General features: G+C 34.0%; 1 protein-coding gene across 8 annotated transcripts in view; it reads left to right on the forward strand.

Annotated features, from left to right (window-relative positions):
• KMT2C (lysine methyltransferase 2C) overlaps positions 1-19,984 on the forward strand; it is a 291,259-nt gene that overhangs the window by 251,258 nt on the left and 20,017 nt on the right. For 6 of the 8 annotated variants that reach the window (XM_074193304.1, XM_074193306.1, XM_074193298.1 and 3 more), the window contains 9 exons: positions 391-454; positions 2,138-2,370; positions 4,926-6,638; positions 11,545-11,757; positions 13,121-13,285; positions 13,909-14,050; positions 14,238-14,385; positions 16,730-16,908; positions 17,005-17,147. In XM_074193304.1, coding sequence (XP_074049405.1) covers positions 391-454; positions 2,138-2,370; positions 4,926-6,638; positions 11,545-11,757; positions 13,121-13,285; positions 13,909-14,050; positions 14,238-14,385; positions 16,730-16,908; positions 17,005-17,147 — 3,000 coding nt within the window. The remainder of the gene's footprint in view (positions 1-390; positions 455-2,137; positions 2,371-4,925; positions 6,639-11,544; positions 11,758-13,120; positions 13,286-13,908; positions 14,051-14,237; positions 14,386-16,729; positions 16,909-17,004; positions 17,148-19,984) is intronic. The other 2 variants (XM_074193299.1, XM_074193300.1) reach the window with 2 other exon arrangements.

The raw sequence follows: 19,984 nt of genomic DNA on the forward strand, positions 1-19,984 counted from the left end.
GTTACTAAACAGTCAAAGGAACTTCAGGATAAGATTGAGTTTCAGTATATTCCTTGACTACAGCACTAAAGTGAATGTCTAGGGCAAGTCTCACTGTGATCATCCATTAATCTTTTACACAGTACTACTCCTCATGACTTAAATTTTGTCAATTTTTCCTCAAGTATTTTAGTTTCCAGCTTAAGTGTACACTACTAAATCTTGAAAAGAGTAAAGTAATTCTGACCTGATAACAAATGCTCAAATATGACCACTAAATTCATTTTATCTTGTAAAAGTAAAAGATTCTGAATCCTTTGTTTACAATTTCTTTGTAATGTGTTTGAAAATTTTTATCGGTTCTAATGTTTGATTATAAAAAAACATTCTTATACATTTTACTTATTTTAGGATGGCAGTTTAACACCTCAGATTTCTAGGCCTAATCCTCCAAATTTTGGTCCAGGATTTGTCAGTAAGTATATGTCTTTTAATAAGTTATGTGTATTCTGGGGGTTTTTTTGTTTTTATATGTATTCTCCCCTGGTTTTTCTTGATTATTGACCTATAATTGAGATGCTTTTTTAGTTATTTCTGAACCATTAGTGTGCATGAAAAATGGGTTAGATTTGAGCATTTGCATTAGAAAAATCATCTTCCCCATCCTATTTTCCTGCTTGTACATATACTGAACATAGTACATGGGCTAAGAATTATATAGTTAATCAAATTAAAGCATTCCTCTTTTTCTCTGAAAACTTTGTATGTAAAACACGCACTTTCAAATAAAGATATACCAAGGGAGAAATAATGAGAATGTGCTTAGGAAACAAATTGGGTCAGAAGTGCAGCATATCCTTTCATATGTTACAGAATTACTTTCAGAGAACTCATTAGGGACTGAGGATAGGTTTTTAAAGTTCAATCTCAATTGAACTTTTTTGAAATTTCCAGACTGTTTAGCTAACTTTTTTTCACCATTATTTTTCATTTTGCACACCTCTGCTCTCCTGGTTCCTGAAACCAGAAAGGCTTTCCTTGCGGTAGGTCTTAATCCACCAGAAGGAGAACTTCTGAAACCTTGTGAAAAAGCCTGTTCTTGAAAATCCCTTCCAAATTTGGTCAACTGGACAAAAACATCAGCTTCTTTGAATTTACTATTGAACCCCTAAATCTGACCTCTAATTTAGTATGCCATAATATGATTTGGATACATTTTTAAAAAAACATACCAAACTTCTCTAACTGGCTTTTTCTTACATTACTATGCCCATTTACTTTAGTTGAATTCCTAATGTATGATATTCTGTAACATTGATTTTTTTTTAGCTAGAATTCTTCTAGAATTGTATTCGTTAATTTCTCTTTATTACCATAAGATAAGAAAATGGCATGTGCAGAATTTATCCTTTCATAAAATTTCTATTATTGATTTGTTACCAGTGCATAGGAATGAAGAAAAGTTGTATTTTTATGAGGAAGAGGAGGCAGGCAGGAACAGCAAGAATTTCATTAACTGCTAACTTATTGAGAATTTGAGATTTTGCTATTTCAGCTTGTTTATAGATTTGTAATTATTAAGTTGACAGATATTATTTTTTATTTTTTTCTTACCATCAATTATCTCTTCATAGAACACTGAATTCTAAATTAAAATAACCCTTTCTAAAACCATCTAATTTTTTTCCTCTTTAAAACAATGTTTCTTTATATTCAAAAATAAAGCAACCTTGTAAAATAAAGCAGTTGTGAAAGTTTTATTCATGCACTGGACTTCAGTAGAATATCCTATAATTTGAATTAGAAAGTCTTTGGAGGTCTATGAAAAGTAATCTGGATATCATGCTATGGTTTGTTTTTTTTTTTTTTTTTGAATATTTCATTTGGGAAAGTTTTGTCCATTTTATTTAATATAAGTTCCATCTATTTCAGTAAATTTTTTTGGATATATAGATCATGTTTCTAACACCATGCTTTGTCATTTAAAACAAAACATTGTCCTCAAAGTTTGTGAAATGTATACAGTAATAATTCTTAGGTTAAGTTTTTTTTTTGTTACCATGTTTCAGCATTTGAAAAACATGAATGGATTCATGGGGTTTATGTTAATCATATACTTCTAATATTAATAAATGTGCAATTTTGGTATTTTCGTCAGATGACTCACAAAGAAAGCAGTATGAAGAATGGCTTCAAGAGACCCAGCAGCTTCTCCAGATGCAACAGAAATATCTTGAAGAACAAATTGGACTTCACAGAAAATCCAAGAAGGCTCTTTCTGCTAAGCAACGCACTGCTAGAAAAGCTGGGCGAGAATTCCCAGAGGAAGATGCAGAACAATTGAAGCATGTTACAGAGCAGCAGAGTATGGTTCAAAAACGTCTAGAACAGGTAACAGACTTGCAGAAAAGAAATAGTTACTAGTAAATCATGTTTAGTATTCTTATTTTAATTTTTTCTTCTGCTTATGGTGATGAAAATATTCATTATTAGCAGTATTTAGTAGCAGGAAAGTGGGAATACCCTGTCCCTGAGAGATTTGTTGATTAATGGTAAAGCTGTAAGAATACTCCTATTGCTTCCAGATTGACATATTATCTTTGTCACTCAGTAATCTACCCACAATTAAATTTGTCACTCAGGCTAGATTTTGGTAACTTATCAACTGATAGCTCTCCTTCATCCTACTCCAAAACCCCAAGATATTTTCCTTTCTCCTACCAAACTCCACAGCTCTAGTCTTTTTCATTGGTAAGACTTTTTTTTGTACCCTTTTAAAACCTCTTTCTTTGGCTCTTGGAATTCTTGTTTGGCTTCTGTTCCCCTCATGTTTATCTTTAAGTCAATGTCATTTCATGTCAGGCTATTCTGAAATCTCATCCCTCTTGATTTCTCATAGAACAGTAGTATTCCATCACATTCATATATCACAATTTGCTCAGCTATTCCCCATGTGATGGGCACCCTCTTAATTTCCATTTCTTTGCCTCTACAAAAAGAACTGCTATAAATTTTATTGTATATGTTAGTTTTTTTTACCCTTTTTTGTAATCTTTGGGATATGGATCTAGCAGTGGTATTATTGAATCAAAAATATGTACAGTTTTATTATCCTTTGAGCATAGTTTCATATTTTTCTTCAGAAAAGTTAGCTAGGTTCACAACTCCACTATGAGTGCATTAATGTCCCAGTTTGCCCACATCCCCTTCAACATTGACCATTTTCCTTTTTTAGCATTATTGACCAATCTGAAATGTGTGAGGTTTTTAAAAACAACTCAAAGTTGTTTTAATTTAATAATAATAATAATCATTATTGTTAAGAGAAATAATAATTTAAATCATTTTTTCATGTGATATAGATAAGCTTTCGTTTCTTCATCTGAAAATTGCTTTTTCATATCTTTTGACATTTATCAATTAGGGAATGACTTGTATTCTTATAAATTTGACTTCTCCACACTGCTTTTAAAAATTGTTTTCCAACTTACTGTCTTCCTTTTTTAATCTTTATTGTTATGGTTTTATTTGTGCAAAACCTTTTCAATTTAATTAACCAAGAGTATCCATTTTGTATTTTTTAACATTCTCTCTCTCTTGGTTAAAAACTTCTCCCCATTCCATAGATTTTTGAGGTAAACTATTCCTTGTTCTCCTAATTGGCTTATAGTATTACTTTTTATGTCTAAATTCTGTATCCTTGGTATCCGGTGTGAGATGATGTTGGTTTATGCCTAGTTTCTGATGTATGTTATTTCAGTTTCCTAGCAGTTTTTGTTAGAGTGACTTCTTATCCCACAAGTCTTGAATTTATCAAACAGTTGATTACTACAGTCATTTACTACTATTTCTTTTGTTCCTAATCTATTCCTCTGGTTTGGCTAGGCCACTGTTGTTTTGGTTTTTTTCCCCATTAATTCCCTTGATTTTCTTGACTTTTTGTTCTTCCATATGAGTTTAGTTACTATTTTTTCTAGTTCAGTAAAATAATTTTATAGTAGTTTGGTATGGCACTGAATAAGTAGTTTCATTTATGTAGAATTGTCATTTTTTTTATTTTATTAACTTTATTATGTAAGCGATTTGCATTTGCCCAGTTACTTAGATCTGATTTGATTTGTGTGAAAAGTGGTTAGTTATTTTCATATATTTTCTGAGTTTGCTTTGGCTGATAGACTCCCAAATATTTTATGTTGTCTATATGTACTTTAAATGGAGTTTCTCTTTCTATCTCTTGCTGCTGTATCTTGTTGATAATATAAAGAAATGCTGATGATTCATGTGGGATTATTTTATATCCTGCAACTCTCCTAAAGTTGGTAATTGTTTCAAATGGTTTTTTAAGATGTTTTTCTGGGATTCTCTATACCTTCATATCTTTTACAAAGAGTGAATTATCTTAATCCAATTCCTGCAAATTCTTTCTAGCTTGTTTTTTGTCCTTGAACTTGAAATTTTTTTAAGTTGGGCTCTACTCTCTGGAAAAAGTGGGATATCACTGTACTAAGTTTCTAGCTTTTGTATCCTGCTGTTTTTAGAGCTGACTGGGGATCTATAAATTTTTCAGCCTGGAAGAGGCATGGTCCTTGCTCTCCTGGTCTTTGCTCTAGTCTTTACCCAGAAAGCAAGATGTGGTGTTATATTTGAGATACCCCAGGTAGGCCAGTTTAGTTGGACTGCAGAATAGATAAATGATGTTTAAGTAAATACTAGTGATAAGAATACTATTTATCTAAAATATTTTTTTCAGTTTCTAAATTCCTTCTGTCTAATATAGTCCCTTAAGGTCTTAATTGCCTTCTTTGCTATTATTTACATAACCAACCAAGATTTTTTTGACCAATATAGCCTTTTGCCATTCCTTTCATGTAAATAAGTGCTCAATTACAAATGAATTAATTGACTTCAAATATTGCATACAAGTAAATGGTATTTCTGCATTTCAGATTCGGAAACAACAGAAAGAACATGCTGAACTCATTGAGGATTACCGAATCAAGCAGCAGCAGCAGCAGTGTGCAATGGCTCCACCTGTCTTGCTGCCAGGAGTCCAGCCACAGCCCACAGTGGTTCCTGGAGGGTCACCAGCAACAATCAGTCAGCCAAATTTTCCCATTGCATCACAGCAGCTTCAACACCAACAGCATACATCAGTTATTTCTAATCAGGGCAACCCTGCAAGGATGCCAAATTTACCAGGATGGCAACCTACAAGTACACCTCCTCGACTCCCTATGAATGCTTCACGGATGCAACCTCTGATACCTTCACTACCAATAAAGACTAATGCTCCCGCCCCAGGATCTACCCCAAATTCAACTCCACAGAGTGGCCCACCTCCCAGAGTAGAATTTGATGACAATAACCCCTTCAGTGAAAGTTTTCAAGAGCGAGAACGCAAGGAACGTTTACGAGAGCAGCAAGAAAGGCAGCGAATTCAGCTCATGCAAGAAGTGGACCGGCACAAAGTTTTGCAACAGAGGATAGAAATGGAACAGCATGGCATGATTGGATCAGAAATGAATAATAGAGCTTTGTCTCAGATTCCGTTTTTCAATTCTGACTTACCCTGTGATTTCATACCACACCCCAGGCCTCTTCAGCAGTCTCCACAACATCAACAGCAAATAGGACAGGTACTGCAACAGCAAAGTATGCAACAGGGAACCATGAATTCACCCCCCAATCAAACTTTTATACAGACCAATGAAAGACGACATGTAGGCTCTGCCCCTTTTGGACCTGATCCACCTGTTCTTAGTGGTGGTGGTGGTGGTGGTGGTGGTCCAAGTTTCCATTCTGTCAAACAGCCACATGGAAATCTTTCTGGAAACAATTTTCCACAAGGCCAAATTAGGTCTTCATTTACTTCTGGGATGCCAACAGCTCCACAGACAGCTAATAGTGGTCCTCTATGTGGTCAGGAGACTACTGTGCCTCATGTACAAAACTATCCAGGATCAAGCCAGTCTCTTATTCAGTTATATTCAGATATAATTCCAGAAGAAAAAGGAAAAAAGAAAAGAATAAGGAAAAAAAAGAAAGATGATGATACAGAGTCTACAAAGGCACCATCAACTCCACATTCAGATATAACTGCCCCGCCAACTCCAAGTATTTCAGAACCTACCTCAACCCCAACGGTGGTCACACCCAATGAACTTACTCCTCATCTTATAGAGCCAGAGTCAGCAGAACCTCTAGGCTCTTCAACTACTAATGAGGAGCTAAATCAACCATCTTCAGAACTGGAAGATAATCTCTCCAGTAGTGGTTTTTCACAAAGGAGTTCACATCAGCAGTCCATTGCAGACTCAGAACCAGTAAAGGTCACCTCAGACGTCCCTAAAAATATTCAAGAAATTAAACTGGAAAATGCTGAGACAGAACAGTGCCCTGGCCAAACTGAGCCCAAACTGGAGGATCAAACTGGGATTAAAATAGAAGAAAAGGCTGTCTCATCAGCCCAGAGTCCAACCCAGTTAGTGACTATTCCTCCCTCAAAAGGAGATTCAGGGAATGAACTTTTGAAACATTTATTGAAAAACAAAAAGACATCTTCCCTTTTAAATAAAAAATCTGAAGACAATTTGAGATTAGAAGAAGAAGGTTCTGGGAATAATAAATTAATAGAGAAGCACAAAGTAGCAGAAAGTCTGGTAAGTTTCAGTAATTCTTAAAAATCACCAGGATTTTTCTTCCTGACATCTTGTTTGTTTGTTTTCATGATTTCTGTTTTGTAGGTGGCACTATTCCATTCCTGTCTCCCCCCTGTCTGATCCAGTAGAGGTCTATAGGTTAAATTAGCTTAGTCTTGTATTAATCTTTCTTTTTACTATCTTATGGCTATATTTAATAAAGAACTGTCTATCTTCATTAGTGGGCATTTAGTTCATTAAAACACTTAGTGATTAGCTTCTTGGTATATATTTGTAAGGCTTTCTCTCAAGTATCAGGAGCAGCTCCATAACTCTTTGGGTCTCAGTTGTGGAAGAGATTCCATTCTGAAATCTCATTTTCTTGATTAAAGCAAAAGCTTCTCCTGGTAATGGATTGCATTTTACTCTGTTTTGTATCTCTCACAATGTGTAATATATGCTTTATACATGCTGATCATTATATCTGCTGATTTTGATGTTAATTGTCTTGTTCAATTTTGTATCTAGACTTCAGTCCTTTGCACATAAGATTTACTTAATGAATACTTTTGAAATTGAAATCAATTAATGGATATTCGTCAAGGCATACTACCAAAAAGTCATTCCTGAACATGGTTATGTTAATTATAGGATACATTTCAGATATCTCCATTATAACCAATGTTATTAGAAATGTGTTTTAATTTAGCTCAAGATTTATTCTTTCATTTAAATTTGAAACTCCTTCCAAATGAATATTGATACCTTATTTTTTGACACTTTCCCCCCAGGTTATGAAATATGAAGTTCTTTTTTTTTTTCTTAAGTTTTTGCAAGGGAATGGGGTTAAGTGGCTTGTCCAAGACCACACAGCTAGGTAATTATTAAGTGTCTGAGACTGGATTTGAACCCAGGTACTCCTGACTCTAGGGCTAGTGCTCTACTGTGCCACCCAGCTGCCCCTCTCTAGGATTTTCTTAAGAAACATTGTATCATCTACAAAGAGTAATAGATTTGTTTCCCCATTGCCTATTCTCATCAATTTCTTTTTCTTTTCATTGTTTTAGGTAACATTTCTAGTACAATATTGAATAATTGAACAGGTATCAACACCATATTTGTGACATAAAAGGAATTTGACCCAACTCCTTTTTTTCCTGTTTTTCAAATAATTTATATTATTGTTCTTTAAATGTTTCATAGGCTTCTCTTCTCAATCCAGTTGGCCCTGGGAATTTTTTTTTCCTTAGGAATTGCATTGGATGGCTTATAATTTTTTAATTTTCTAACATGGAGTTAATCTGGTTAATTTATATTTTTCTAAATAGTCATTCATTTCATTTAGATTTTCAGATTTATTAGCATACAAAAGAACTCCTAATTAATGCTTTTAATTTCCTCTTCATTGGTGGTGAATTCACCCTTTTCCCTTTTTAGGTACTGCCAATTTTCTGTAAAATCAAATTTTACCTATCGTTGATCTATTTTATTAAAAAACAACTCTTAATTTTATTTATCAGTTCAATAGTTTTTTACTTTCAATTTTATTAATTTTGCTTTTTTTTTAGTTGCAAGCCCAATTCGTTGATCTATTTTATTGATATGAGCATTTAAGAGATATAAATTTCTTCTGGTATTTGTTGTCATTCTATTTGATGAAATTTTTAATTGTTTTTATGATTTGTTCTTCAACCCACTCATTCTTTAGGATTATTCCTAAATTATTCAGTTTCTAATTAATTTTTAACTAATGTAATTAAATTAATGTAATTAAAATAATGTAATTTTTATTACATCCTGATCTGAAAAGGATGAATTTTATATGTCTGCCTTTCTGTCTTTGATTATGAAGTTTTTATGAAGATACATGTGGTCAGTTTTTATGTAAATGCTATATTTCCCTTTCTGTTCTCATTCACATATTTCCAGAGATCTATCATATCTAATTTTCTAAAATTTAGTTCATTTCCTTAACTTCTTGTAGTTTGTGGTTAGCTTTGTGTATGGTTCTGATGGGAAAGTTGAGGTCTCCTACTAGTATGGGTTTTGTCATCTATTTACTCTTGCAACTCTTATTACAGAATTTATTTGTGTAACTTATTGAGAAATTTGGATGCTATACCATTTGATGCAAATATATTTAATATTGCTATTACCTCATTATATGTGGTGCCTCTTATCAAGATTTAGTTTCCCTGCTTATCTCTTTTATTTAAATCTGTTTTTGCTTTTCTTTTTCTTTGCTTCAGCCAAAGCAGAACAGGTTTTTGCTCCATCACCTTACCTTTGTTCTACTTCAGATGTGTTTCTTATTAATAGCATATTCAGAATTTTCTTTTTAAATCCACTCTGATGTCTACTTCTATTTTATGGGAAAGTTCATCTCATTCAGATTTACAGTTATGATTACTATTTATATTCCTCCCTCCTATTTTCCCCCCCTTATTTATTCTTCTCTGCCCATCTCCCCACCCACCCAAATTCTTCCTCATCAGCATTTTGCTTTTGCCTTCCTTAAATCTGCCAGCCCCTTCTCTCAGTCCTCCCTCCCCTTCCATTTCTTGTTTCACTCCCTTCCTATTCTCTGTAGGGTAAGGGAGGTTTCTATACCTGAGTGTGTATGAAATTCTCTTTTTGAGCCAAATCTGATGAGAGTTAAGTTCCAAACACAATAATCCGTCTTCTTTCTTTCTTTCTTTTCATTGTAATAGGTCTTTCATGCTTCTTCATATGATCCAGTTTACTACATTCTGCCTCTCCATTCCCTCATTCTCATCTCTTAATCTTTTTAAATATCATCTCATCAAAGTTGGAGAATGAATGAATGGTAGTGCCATTGATAGAAATTGTGAATAAAAGAAGTGTAGTAGAAAGAGAAGCTCAATTTTAGGCAAGTGGAGGTTGCAACACTGATAAAATATTAAGCTGAGAGTTGGTAATAAATTCCTGGAGTTATCTATATGGGTATTAAAAGTTAATATTAAGTTGAAGATAAGCATTTGTTTGGGAAAGAGAAAAACAGTATTATTTTAGTAACTGAAAAAAGTCTGTGGACCTGTTTGTTTTGCTTATGTGGTAATTGTTTTTAAAAGTTGATTATTGCGTAGCAAATTTAAATTCTTAACAAAAATAATAGCTAACATTTATATGGCACAAGTTTGCAAAGAGGTTTTACTTACATCCATTAACTCATTGTTTCTCACCACAAATCTGTGAGGCTTATTACCCATTTTACAGATGAGGAAACTGGAATTGAGCAGGATACAATGTCTTGGCCAAAGCTTCTTTTATCAGATGGGGAGATTTGAATGTTTCTGAATGAAACATGACATTCTAGCCACCATGACACGTTTTCTTTTTGTAACAATAACAGCAAGTACTGAAGTAAATATACAGTTACAAAGTACCTTTAAAGCATTATTAATTTGTGTCTCCCAGGTACCAAATGCTTTTTTTTACACATATTCAGCAAGTGTCCTTTTAATTCATGATCACTTTTTATCAAATTGCATGCACTTCTCCATACATAACTGGAATATTCAAGTCTTTTTATCCAAGTCTTGTTTCTTTGGATAGTTTTTCAAGTCCCTAGCTTGAGAAAAGAGAAGCAGTGAGCAAGATGAGCAGGACCAGAAGAATACTGTACACCCTAACAGCAACATGGCAGTGATGATCAACCTTAATGAACTTGCTCGTTCCGTCAGTGCCACATCAGGCACAATTTTGGGATATCTATGATGGAGAATACCATCTGAATCCAGAGAACGAATTGTGGAGTTTGAACAAAGATCAAAGACCTTTAGTTTAAAAAAAAAACCTCAACAAATGTTATCTTATTATGTAATTTTGCTATCTCTTTGTACTTTATTCTTTTTTTTCCTTAAGGGTATGATTTTTCTTATCATATTCAACTTAGATCAGTGTATACCATGGAAACAATGCAAAGACTAACAGACTGCCTTCTCTGGGGGTGGGGGGAGGGAAGTGAGATTAGGGGAAAAATTGTAAAATTCAAAATAAATTAATAAATTAATTAAAAAAGGAAAGAATAGGTTTTCCCTCAAAAGAACTACTTGTGAATAGTTATGAATAGTTATTCTCAAAGTAACAAAAAGGAGAAGCAAAGTTTATGTGAAATATCTAGTCTGATATAATTTTAAAAGTAAGTAGTTCGGGGTGGCTAGGTGGCGTAGTGGATAAAGCACCAGCCTTGGAATCAGTAGTACCTGGGTTCAAATCTGGTCTCTGACACTTAATAATTACCTAGCTGTGTGGCCTTGGGCAAGCCACTTAACCCCATTTGCCTTGCAAAAAAAAGAAGTAGTTCAATATATGTTTGATTCTGGGTTTATTGGTATTATTATTTGGAAGCTCAATCAGGGATTACTATAGTCTCTCAAAGCTTCTTGAAACTGGAAAAGGGGGAAAACAAGAAAATTAAATTTAAAAATGACAAAGGTATTTCCCAGGTGCCCTTCTTATCATATTTTAGCTCTGGAGATAACACTATCAGGGAGGATTAAATGATTTACATGAGTGAACTAAGATGCCTTAACTGTCATAACTCTCAGACGCTAGAGCAAAATATTTCTAAAATTGGTAGTCTAAAAAACATGATGTTTGTCTTCCTTGTTGGCACTAGCAAAAATGCACAATCGGATTCAGAAGGTGATGATTGTTTCCATATGATCTCATTTGAAAAATGTTTTCTATTTTCTTTTGCCCTTTGGTGTATTGAGCTGAAGACAGTGTCCCCAGATGTGAATAACATCTTTAAAACATCCCATTTGTGACCACTGGCCATTTTCCTTGTCACCATATAGCATCAAATGAATAGAATCATGGTATGGAATAGGACTGACATTTAAATAAATGTTAAATGCATGAATGATCCATACTTATTTCTTGACTTACATATTTCTACTAGTCAACTCCTGGAAATCAGATACAGAGTGGCCTTGGATGTGGAAATACCCTACAGACCAAAATAGATGTACTAAATGAAACCAAGAAGCAACGGAGCAAACGGACTCAGAGGACTGGAGAAAAGGCAGCACCTCGTTCTAAGAAAAGGAAGAAGGATGAAGAGGAAAAACAATCTGTTTATTCTAATACAGACACATTTGCCCACTTGAAACAGGTGAATTATATGGGACCATTCTTGAGATTTGGGAGAAAACATGAAAAAAATTTTTTTAAAACTGTCTCAGCGGGGCAGCTAGGTGGTGCAGTAGGGGCGGCTAGGTGGTGCAGTGGATAGAGCACTGGCCCTGGAGTCAGTAGTACCTGAGCTCAAATCTGGCCTCAGACACTTAATAATTACCTAGCTGTGTGGCCTTGGGCAAGCCACTTAAACCCATTGCCTTGCAAAAACCTAACAAAAAAACAAAAAGCAAAACTGTCTCAGCTTCAGTGATAGAATGAAATTTTTTTCATCTTTAACTTAATTGAACTTCAGAGAGAATCAGTGAGACTGATCCCAAACAGTACACAGAAACCAGCCTTCTAATTGATCATTATGGTGGTGGTCCTATTATGCTACAACCTACTAACAGAGGTCTGATAAAAGCCTTCTTATTAGGAAAGTTTCCCTGACAGTCTCTTTCCCTTTTCCCTGCAAATTTTCCCTACATAGGGGGGATGAGAAAAAAGTGATTATTGAGTATCCTTTACAACCAAATGAACAATTTAGCCTTATAGAAAAAAAATCATTTATCATTTCTTTTGACCTTAGAAACCAAGTAAATGGAGTTGAGTGGGGGGAGCTATGGGGAAGAGCTATAGGTCGTCCTCATACTTGTTAAATCATTGATATGGAGTCATTGTTGATTCTGGAATATGCCTAGAATAGTGTTTCACACACCGTCCCTTCTTAATGTTTTTTAAATGAAAATATTAATAACTAGCATTTAAATGGAATTTTCAGTTTTGTAAAACATTCACTAATATGTCATTTGATTTCTTACAACAGATATACTCTAGGTAATATTATCTGCCTTTGTAGAGGAGGGAACAGAGGTAGAATAAGATTTATCCAGTTAACTGTGAAGTGATCTAGCTTCAAACCGAGGTCTTTCAGACTCTTGATTCATTAATTATTGTACTTATTACTTCACTTAGTTGCCTTATTAAACATGTTGATTCTATTTAATGTTATGTAAACATTCTACCCCTCAACCCTGTCCCCATTCCTGATGTTAAGAGAAAAGAAATAACCTCAGAGATTTTCAGAAGGGACAATATGTTTTTTTCTTACTATTTACATCCTAGGTTTGGTCATACTACAAAGATAAATTTCTATCTTATTTTTACAATGTCAAATTAACATTCTTTACTTTCACTCATTAATATAATCAAGTGTCTTGATAATTTGGTTTAAGGGAAGAGGCTGTAAGTAGTTTACATTCAGAATTCTTTACTTGCTGTTTTACTTAAAGAAGATAATTGATATTGTTTGTTTCTTGTTTGTCATTTTTATCACTTTTACATGTTTTTTTCAATAGCAGCTTTCTCTGCTTCCTCTAATGGAACCAATCATTGGAGTGAACTTTGCCCACTTTCTTCCTTATGGCAGTGGCCAATGTAATAGTGGAAATCGCCTTCTAGGAACTTTTGGCAGTGCCACCCTTGAAGGAGTCTCAGATTATTATTCTCAATTGATTTACAAGGTATGGATTTTTTCCCCCCTCTATCTTTTCTTTATCCAAATTGAGATAGTCTCATCTTTAATTGAGTTTATATTCTGAACCTTATGTCAACTAAAATTTTTAATAACAAAAATTCTCCTGAAGTATATTTGTTAAAGTTGTTCTTTTTAGATTTTTGACTTCTGCTTGTCTCCTTAAATATGGTTTTGCATTCATAATTTAGCTATAAAATATCTGTAGAGTTATCCAGGAAAATGAGTTGTAACTACAATTTCATGAAACACTAGTTCCCACCTCTTTTATCAAAGCATTTAGATAAATTGAATATTTTGAGGAGGAAATGCTTTGGTTTAAGATTCCAACTCGTATTGTAGGAAATAGTTTCATCTGACCAAGAAAAATTATTTGAGGACATTAGAACTTCATGTCTAAGTATTTATCCTATAGAAAAAGCCAAATGTACTCCATAAAAATTTCTATGGACCTATTTTTACTCTGTTAATCATCTGTCCATTTAAGAGTGAATATCCTAATTACTAAAACCACTGAGTCAAGGGCTCCATGTTCATGGAGCTATATTTTGTTGCCATTATTATAAAAATACATGTTCAATCTATTTTATGTCTTTTTTGTTTTATCTCCAGCAGAATAACTTGAGTAACCCTCCCACACCCCCAGCTTCTCTCCCTCCTACTCCTCCTCCTGTGACTTGTCAAAAAATGGCCAATGGCTTTGCAACCACTGAGGAACTTGCCGGCAGAGCTGGAATGTTAGTGGGTCATGATGGTATGATGAACCTAACACTTATAATATCAAATTGTCATTTTCCAAAGTATAAAATATGTGATATTATTTAACTTCAATACATGAACATATACTTAGACAATTATTTTTTATCTGTCTCTGATTTTATCAAGTTTTATAAATATGGGATTTATCAATTTTGATGTTTATTGTGCTTTTGTGCTTTCAGTTACTAAAGCTCTTGGGGCTAAACAGTTTCCACTGCCCTTCAAACCACAGGATGATCTCCTGGTCAGAGCTATGGCCCAAGGCCCCAAGACTGTGGATGTTCCTGCTTCACTTCCCACTCCTCCTCATAACAACCAAGAAGAGTTAAGGTAAAAGTTTCTTTTTCTCAGAAGTACCATTGATATTGTTTTCACATAATGTAAGAAGATGTATATATAAAGCTGTTTTAACTTCATAAAAGATTTTACAAATAATGGTATGACAGACTCATTCATTAAGCTGCTTGATTGTCTTAAGGAGTTGAGCAAATTGTGGTATATGCATATTATGGAACACTATTATTCTATAAGAAACCAGGAGGAATGGGAATTTCAGAGAAACCTGGAAAGACTTTAGATGAACTGATGCTGAGCAAGATGAGCACAACACCCTAACAGCAACATGGGGATGATGATCAATCTTGATGAACTTGCTCATTTCATCAGTGCAATCAGCCACAATTTTAGGGTATCTGCGATGGAGAATACCATCTATATCCAGAGAAAGAATTGTGGCTTTAAACAAAACCCAAATATTATTACCTTCAATTTTTAAAATTCTGTACTACATAATTTTGTTTTCTCTAATATTTTTTTCTCAAAATATGATTTTTCTCAATACATTCATTTTCAATCAATGTATAGCATGGAAACAAATGTAAAGATTATCAGACTGCCTTCTGAGGGTGGGATAGGGAAGGGAGGCTGGGGGAAAGATTCTAAAATTCAAACCTTTTCAAAAAATGATAGGTAGAAATTACAATTGTATATAATTGGGAAGCAAGTAAAATATTTATATTAAAAAAAAGAAAGTTTAGGAACCAAGTCAGGGAGGTTCATAGGGAAACCTGTGATTTCACTGGGATATGGAGTTTCAAGCTTTTATGGTTAAAAAAGAATAGATGGGGACAGTTAGGTGGCACAGTGGTTAGAGCACTGGCCTTGGAGTCAGGGCCTTAATAATTGCCTAGCTGTGTGACAAGTCACTTAACTTGGGCAAGTCACTTAACCCCATTGCCTTACATTAAAAAAATTTTTTTTAAACTTAAAAAATAATAGATGATTTATTGTGATTCCTACTGATAATAGCTAAAATGACTCATGACCAGCACTCTTTTTAGTAGTTTATACAAAGTTGCTAAAGTTTGCTAATTTATCATATTTCTCAGTTTCCAAAATGAATAGTTTTAATGTTAATTTTGTTATTTTATCTGTTGTTGGGTTTGTTTTTTTTTTTGGTTTGTTTTGTTTTTTTGCCTTTCCTTGTATGCAAAGTATGTAGTATAGTGCCTGGCACCTAATAAATATTTGCTAACTATATGTTTACCACTCTCAGTCCTGTCTAATAATTCTATTAAAAAACCTTTATTTACACACACACACACACACACACACACACACACACACACACACAAACACACACACCATTTTAAAAGTGATTTTTCTTTGGCATGGTCCTCTGTCATTCTCCTTGGTAGACCCCCTTTGGCTCTCCCTAGCCTCTAAGACCAAGCAAGTGTAAACTTCTGTTTATCTTTTATCATTCCTCCAAACTTGACCCTAGACTTTCCTGCCTTATCTGCTACTTCTTCCACATTTCACATTCCATATTCCATCTTACCTGATCACTTTAGTAGTTAAGTGACTGTTGTGGACTGCCCTTTCAAGGGGTTTTTTTCACCATGTGGTGACATGGATATGTTTATAGGAAATAATTAAGTAGCAGAAAGAGAGATTGAAAAATGAGCAAAAGAGGGGAGTTGGAATGTGATCTCCTGAATAGCTAGAGGAGTTAGCCTTTTCAAAGAGTAGGGCCATGTTTTCATATAAAACAGGCAGGGGTCAATGATGAGATAATGGTAAAAGGTATCTAAATGATGGAAGGTAAGAAATAGGGGAGAAGAGGGGAGCCATCTGTAATTTCCCTTATTTATCCCTCAGAGAACTGTCATCTACCCATTTTCCTAAACTATTCTTAAATTTTTAACCTCTACCCTCTAAGCATAGGTTAATACATTTTGTTTGTTTAATGATAGTTTAGTATTTACACCCAAACTCAGTCTCTTCCTGTTATTAGCTGTGGCCTTAAGAGATTAAACATTTCTTAGTTTTGAGTTTTCCTCATATAAAAGAGAAATCCAGATTCACTCTTCTATTGATGTTTTGATTGGTGTTTTTAGTTTTCATTAACTTCCAGGCCCAGCTTTGGGTTTGAATGTCTAGTAAAATATCCTTGTTAGTTAAAGGATCTTAACTATACTTTTTTCCAATAGAGTTTACCAGGTTGAGTAGAAGTTAATTTACTTATTAAACAAATTCATGTGAAATCTAAAGTCTTCATATTTCTGTCACAATAATATTTCATAGTAAAAAAATAGAGTTATGGGAACTTTGAGAAATATAAGGAATCCCTTACTAGTAAAACTGCACATTTTGATTACTCCTTTACTTTCAGGGTCCAGGATCCCTGTAGTGATAGGGACACTCCTGAGAGTTTTGTTCCCTCTTCTTCTCCTGAAAGTGTGGTAGGAATGGAAATAAGCAGGTATCCAGACCTGTCATTAGTCAAAGAAGAACCTCCAGAACCTATCCCATCTCCTGTGATACCAATTTTGCCAAGCAGCAGTGGAAAAGGTAATTTAATATACATTATAATTAATTTTTTTCTAACAGTATTATTGTACTTAAATTTGGGTAAACAGTCAAGTTTCACTGTTATTTTTTTTACAGGTTCAGAAGCCAGACAGAATGATGTGAAAGCTGAGCCTGGTTCAGGCACCTTATTTTTCACCTCTCCATTTGGTCCATCCCAGAATGGACCTAAATCTGGCCTTATATCTGTGGCAATCACTCTACATCCCACGGCCGCTGAGGTAAGGAATAAATTGTCATACCGTTTTCGTGTGTGTGTGTGTGTGTGTGTGTGTTAATACATATTGATGATGTTTCCTGACTTTGAAATATTAAGATAAAGATTTTTGATATGGTTTAAATTTGATGAGTGTTAAATTTTGCATACTTTCTTTTTGACCTTGGATTTTGATATTTAATCCACAGTAGGCTTACTCTGTTGCTGCAGATTGAAGCATACTTATTTTTTACTTTATTTTTCTTGTACTTTTTTGGGGGCATTTTGTTGTGTTTTTTTTTTTTTTTGTTTTTCCCCCCCATAAAACTAGCTCCTAGTTCATGGAATTTTTCCTTTTTTTTTTTTAACTTTCTATTTTATTAATTTCTCCTTTGATTTCAGGGTTTCCATTTGGTGTTTTGTATTGGATTTTTTAAATTTTTAGTACTTTTAATTGCATGTCCATATGCCTGCTTTTTCTCTTTTATTGATTTACACATTTGGAAATAAACACGTTCCCCTAAATACTGCTTTGGTTGCATCCCACAGATTTCAGAATGTTATCTCATTGTTGTTATTCTCTTCAGTGAAATTAGTGATTGATTCTATGTTTCCTTTTTGACCCACTCTTTCTTGTTTTTTCAATTAATATTTTTTTTAAGTTTTTGCAAGACAAATGGGGTTAAGTGGCTTGTCCAAGGCCACATGGCTAGGTGATTATTAAGTGTCTGAGGCCAGATTTGAACCCAGGTACTCCTGACTCCAAAGCCAGTGCTCTATCCACTGCGCCACCTAGCGCCCACCCCTCCAATTAATTTTTAATCTTATGTTTCCATATCCTGTTTCTGAATATAATTTTTTATGGTCCAAAAAGCATGCACTCAATTTTTCTGCATTTGGTTATAAGGTGTTTATGCCCTAATGCATGGTCAATTTTTGTGAAGATGCCAGGAAAATTGAGAAAAAGTTAATATGCTTTTTTGGTTCCCATTCAGTATCTTCAAGAGGTCTATTCTAGTTTTCTAAGAGTCTAATCATATTTCTTTCTTATTTATTTTATGGTTTTATATTTTTCATATTTTCTTCTCTGAGGGAAAGAGTTGAGATCCCCACTAGTTTTATTTTTTTTTCGCAATTTCTTCCTGTAATTTATTTAACCTTTCCTTTAAGAGTTTGCATGCTATGAAATTTAGAGCACATGATTAGTTTTGATATTACTTCATTGACTATGATACCTTTTGGTATGATGTATTTCCATTGTTTATCCATTTTAATTAGTTCTCTTTTTGCCTTTGCTTTGTCTAAGATCATAATTACTACCCCTTTTATTTTTGCTGAAGCATGAAAAATTTTGTTCTGGCCTTACATTTTAATGTTGTATCTATATCTCTGTTTCAAGTGTGCATTTCTTGTAAACAGCATATTGTTAGATTCTGGCTTCTGATATACATTCTACTGTCTTCTATTTTATGGATGAGATTATCCCATTTCCATTCACAGTTATGATTAATAACTGTCCAACTTGTTTTCTTCTATTTATTCTCTCTTTTCTAAAGTCTTTTGTGTCTGACCACTGCCTTGATTTATTCACTCTCCTCTTTATCAAAACCCCTCCCCTTCCTCTTCTAATTTCCTGTTAAGATAGATTTCCATTACCAATTCAGTGTGTGTGTGTGTGTGTGTGTGTGTGTGTGTGTGTAAATAGGTGTGTTTGTTTACATGCACACAAAGTTGTTCAAGAATAACCCGTGCTCACTCTTCCTCCTTTTTCCCCCTCCATTGTAAAATCAGTATAAAATAATCACAAGGAGGGAGAATGATTCCCCAGAAATAGTTCATTCAGCTAATAGATTATCACATTGTTAAGCAAAGGGATATGATAGTCAGAGGTTACATAGGTTTAGAGAACAAATTTATTTGCAATACACTCTACAGGAAGATGACTGAAAAAGATCACTGGTTTTATAGAGGCTTAATTGACTCCTTTTAACTTTTAGATTCTGAGATAATCATAAGTCAGTTTCTCCCAAAATAATATAAAAAGTTGAGACAGAATTGAACTTAAGAATCCTAAGCCAAATCTTATCTGAGAACTTTTTAAGATTACCGGAAGTAATAAAAATAGATTTGAAAAGCTTAGATTATATGCTGTTTTGTGGTCACATCATCTTCTCAGTTTCAGTAGTGGGGACACTGAATTTAGATTCTAGCTCATTTTAGAACTGGACAAGACTACCTGAGAAAATAGTAATAAGAATTCAAGAATAAGTACAGGACCTGATCAGATACCTAAAGGAAGTAATTCTCAATGGGAGATGATACTAACTAAATACTCATAAGGGAATTGATTTTGAAGGGAGAAAATTTCAAAAGATTAAAAAAAAATCAAGGCATTGCCCAAAAGAGTCAAGCAGGAATATATCTTCAATTATTTTTTTTAAGGTTTTTGCAAGGCAAATGGGGTTAAGTGGCTTGCCCAAGGCCACACAGCTAGGTCATTATTAAGTGTCTGAGACCAAATTTGAACCCAAGTACTCCTGACTCCAGGGCTGGTGCTTTATCCACTACACCACCTAGGCGCCCCTATCTTCAATTATTAATTCATGGGTTTCCTTTCTCCTGTTCTTAAATTAGAAAGATCTTTGTAGACCCAGGAATATCTATAGGAATTTGTAAGTTTTTTACATCAGACTATCTCTGGAACACACAATTCCCTAAGAGTTGTGGAAAATAAGATTCCTCTTTATCTTTTTTATCTTATGTTTTATTATCTTAAAAGGAAACTGCAGACAGATAATGACATAGGAAAAGGAAGAAATTAGACTGAGACATGGTTGTTGTAGAGAATTTCAATTTTATAAA

The sequence above is a fragment of the Macrotis lagotis genome, chromosome 7 (genome assembly GCF_037893015.1).
Source record: "Macrotis lagotis isolate mMagLag1 chromosome 7, bilby.v1.9.chrom.fasta, whole genome shotgun sequence".
In the NCBI taxonomy this organism is placed as follows: domain Eukaryota; kingdom Metazoa; phylum Chordata; class Mammalia; order Peramelemorphia; family Peramelidae; genus Macrotis; species Macrotis lagotis.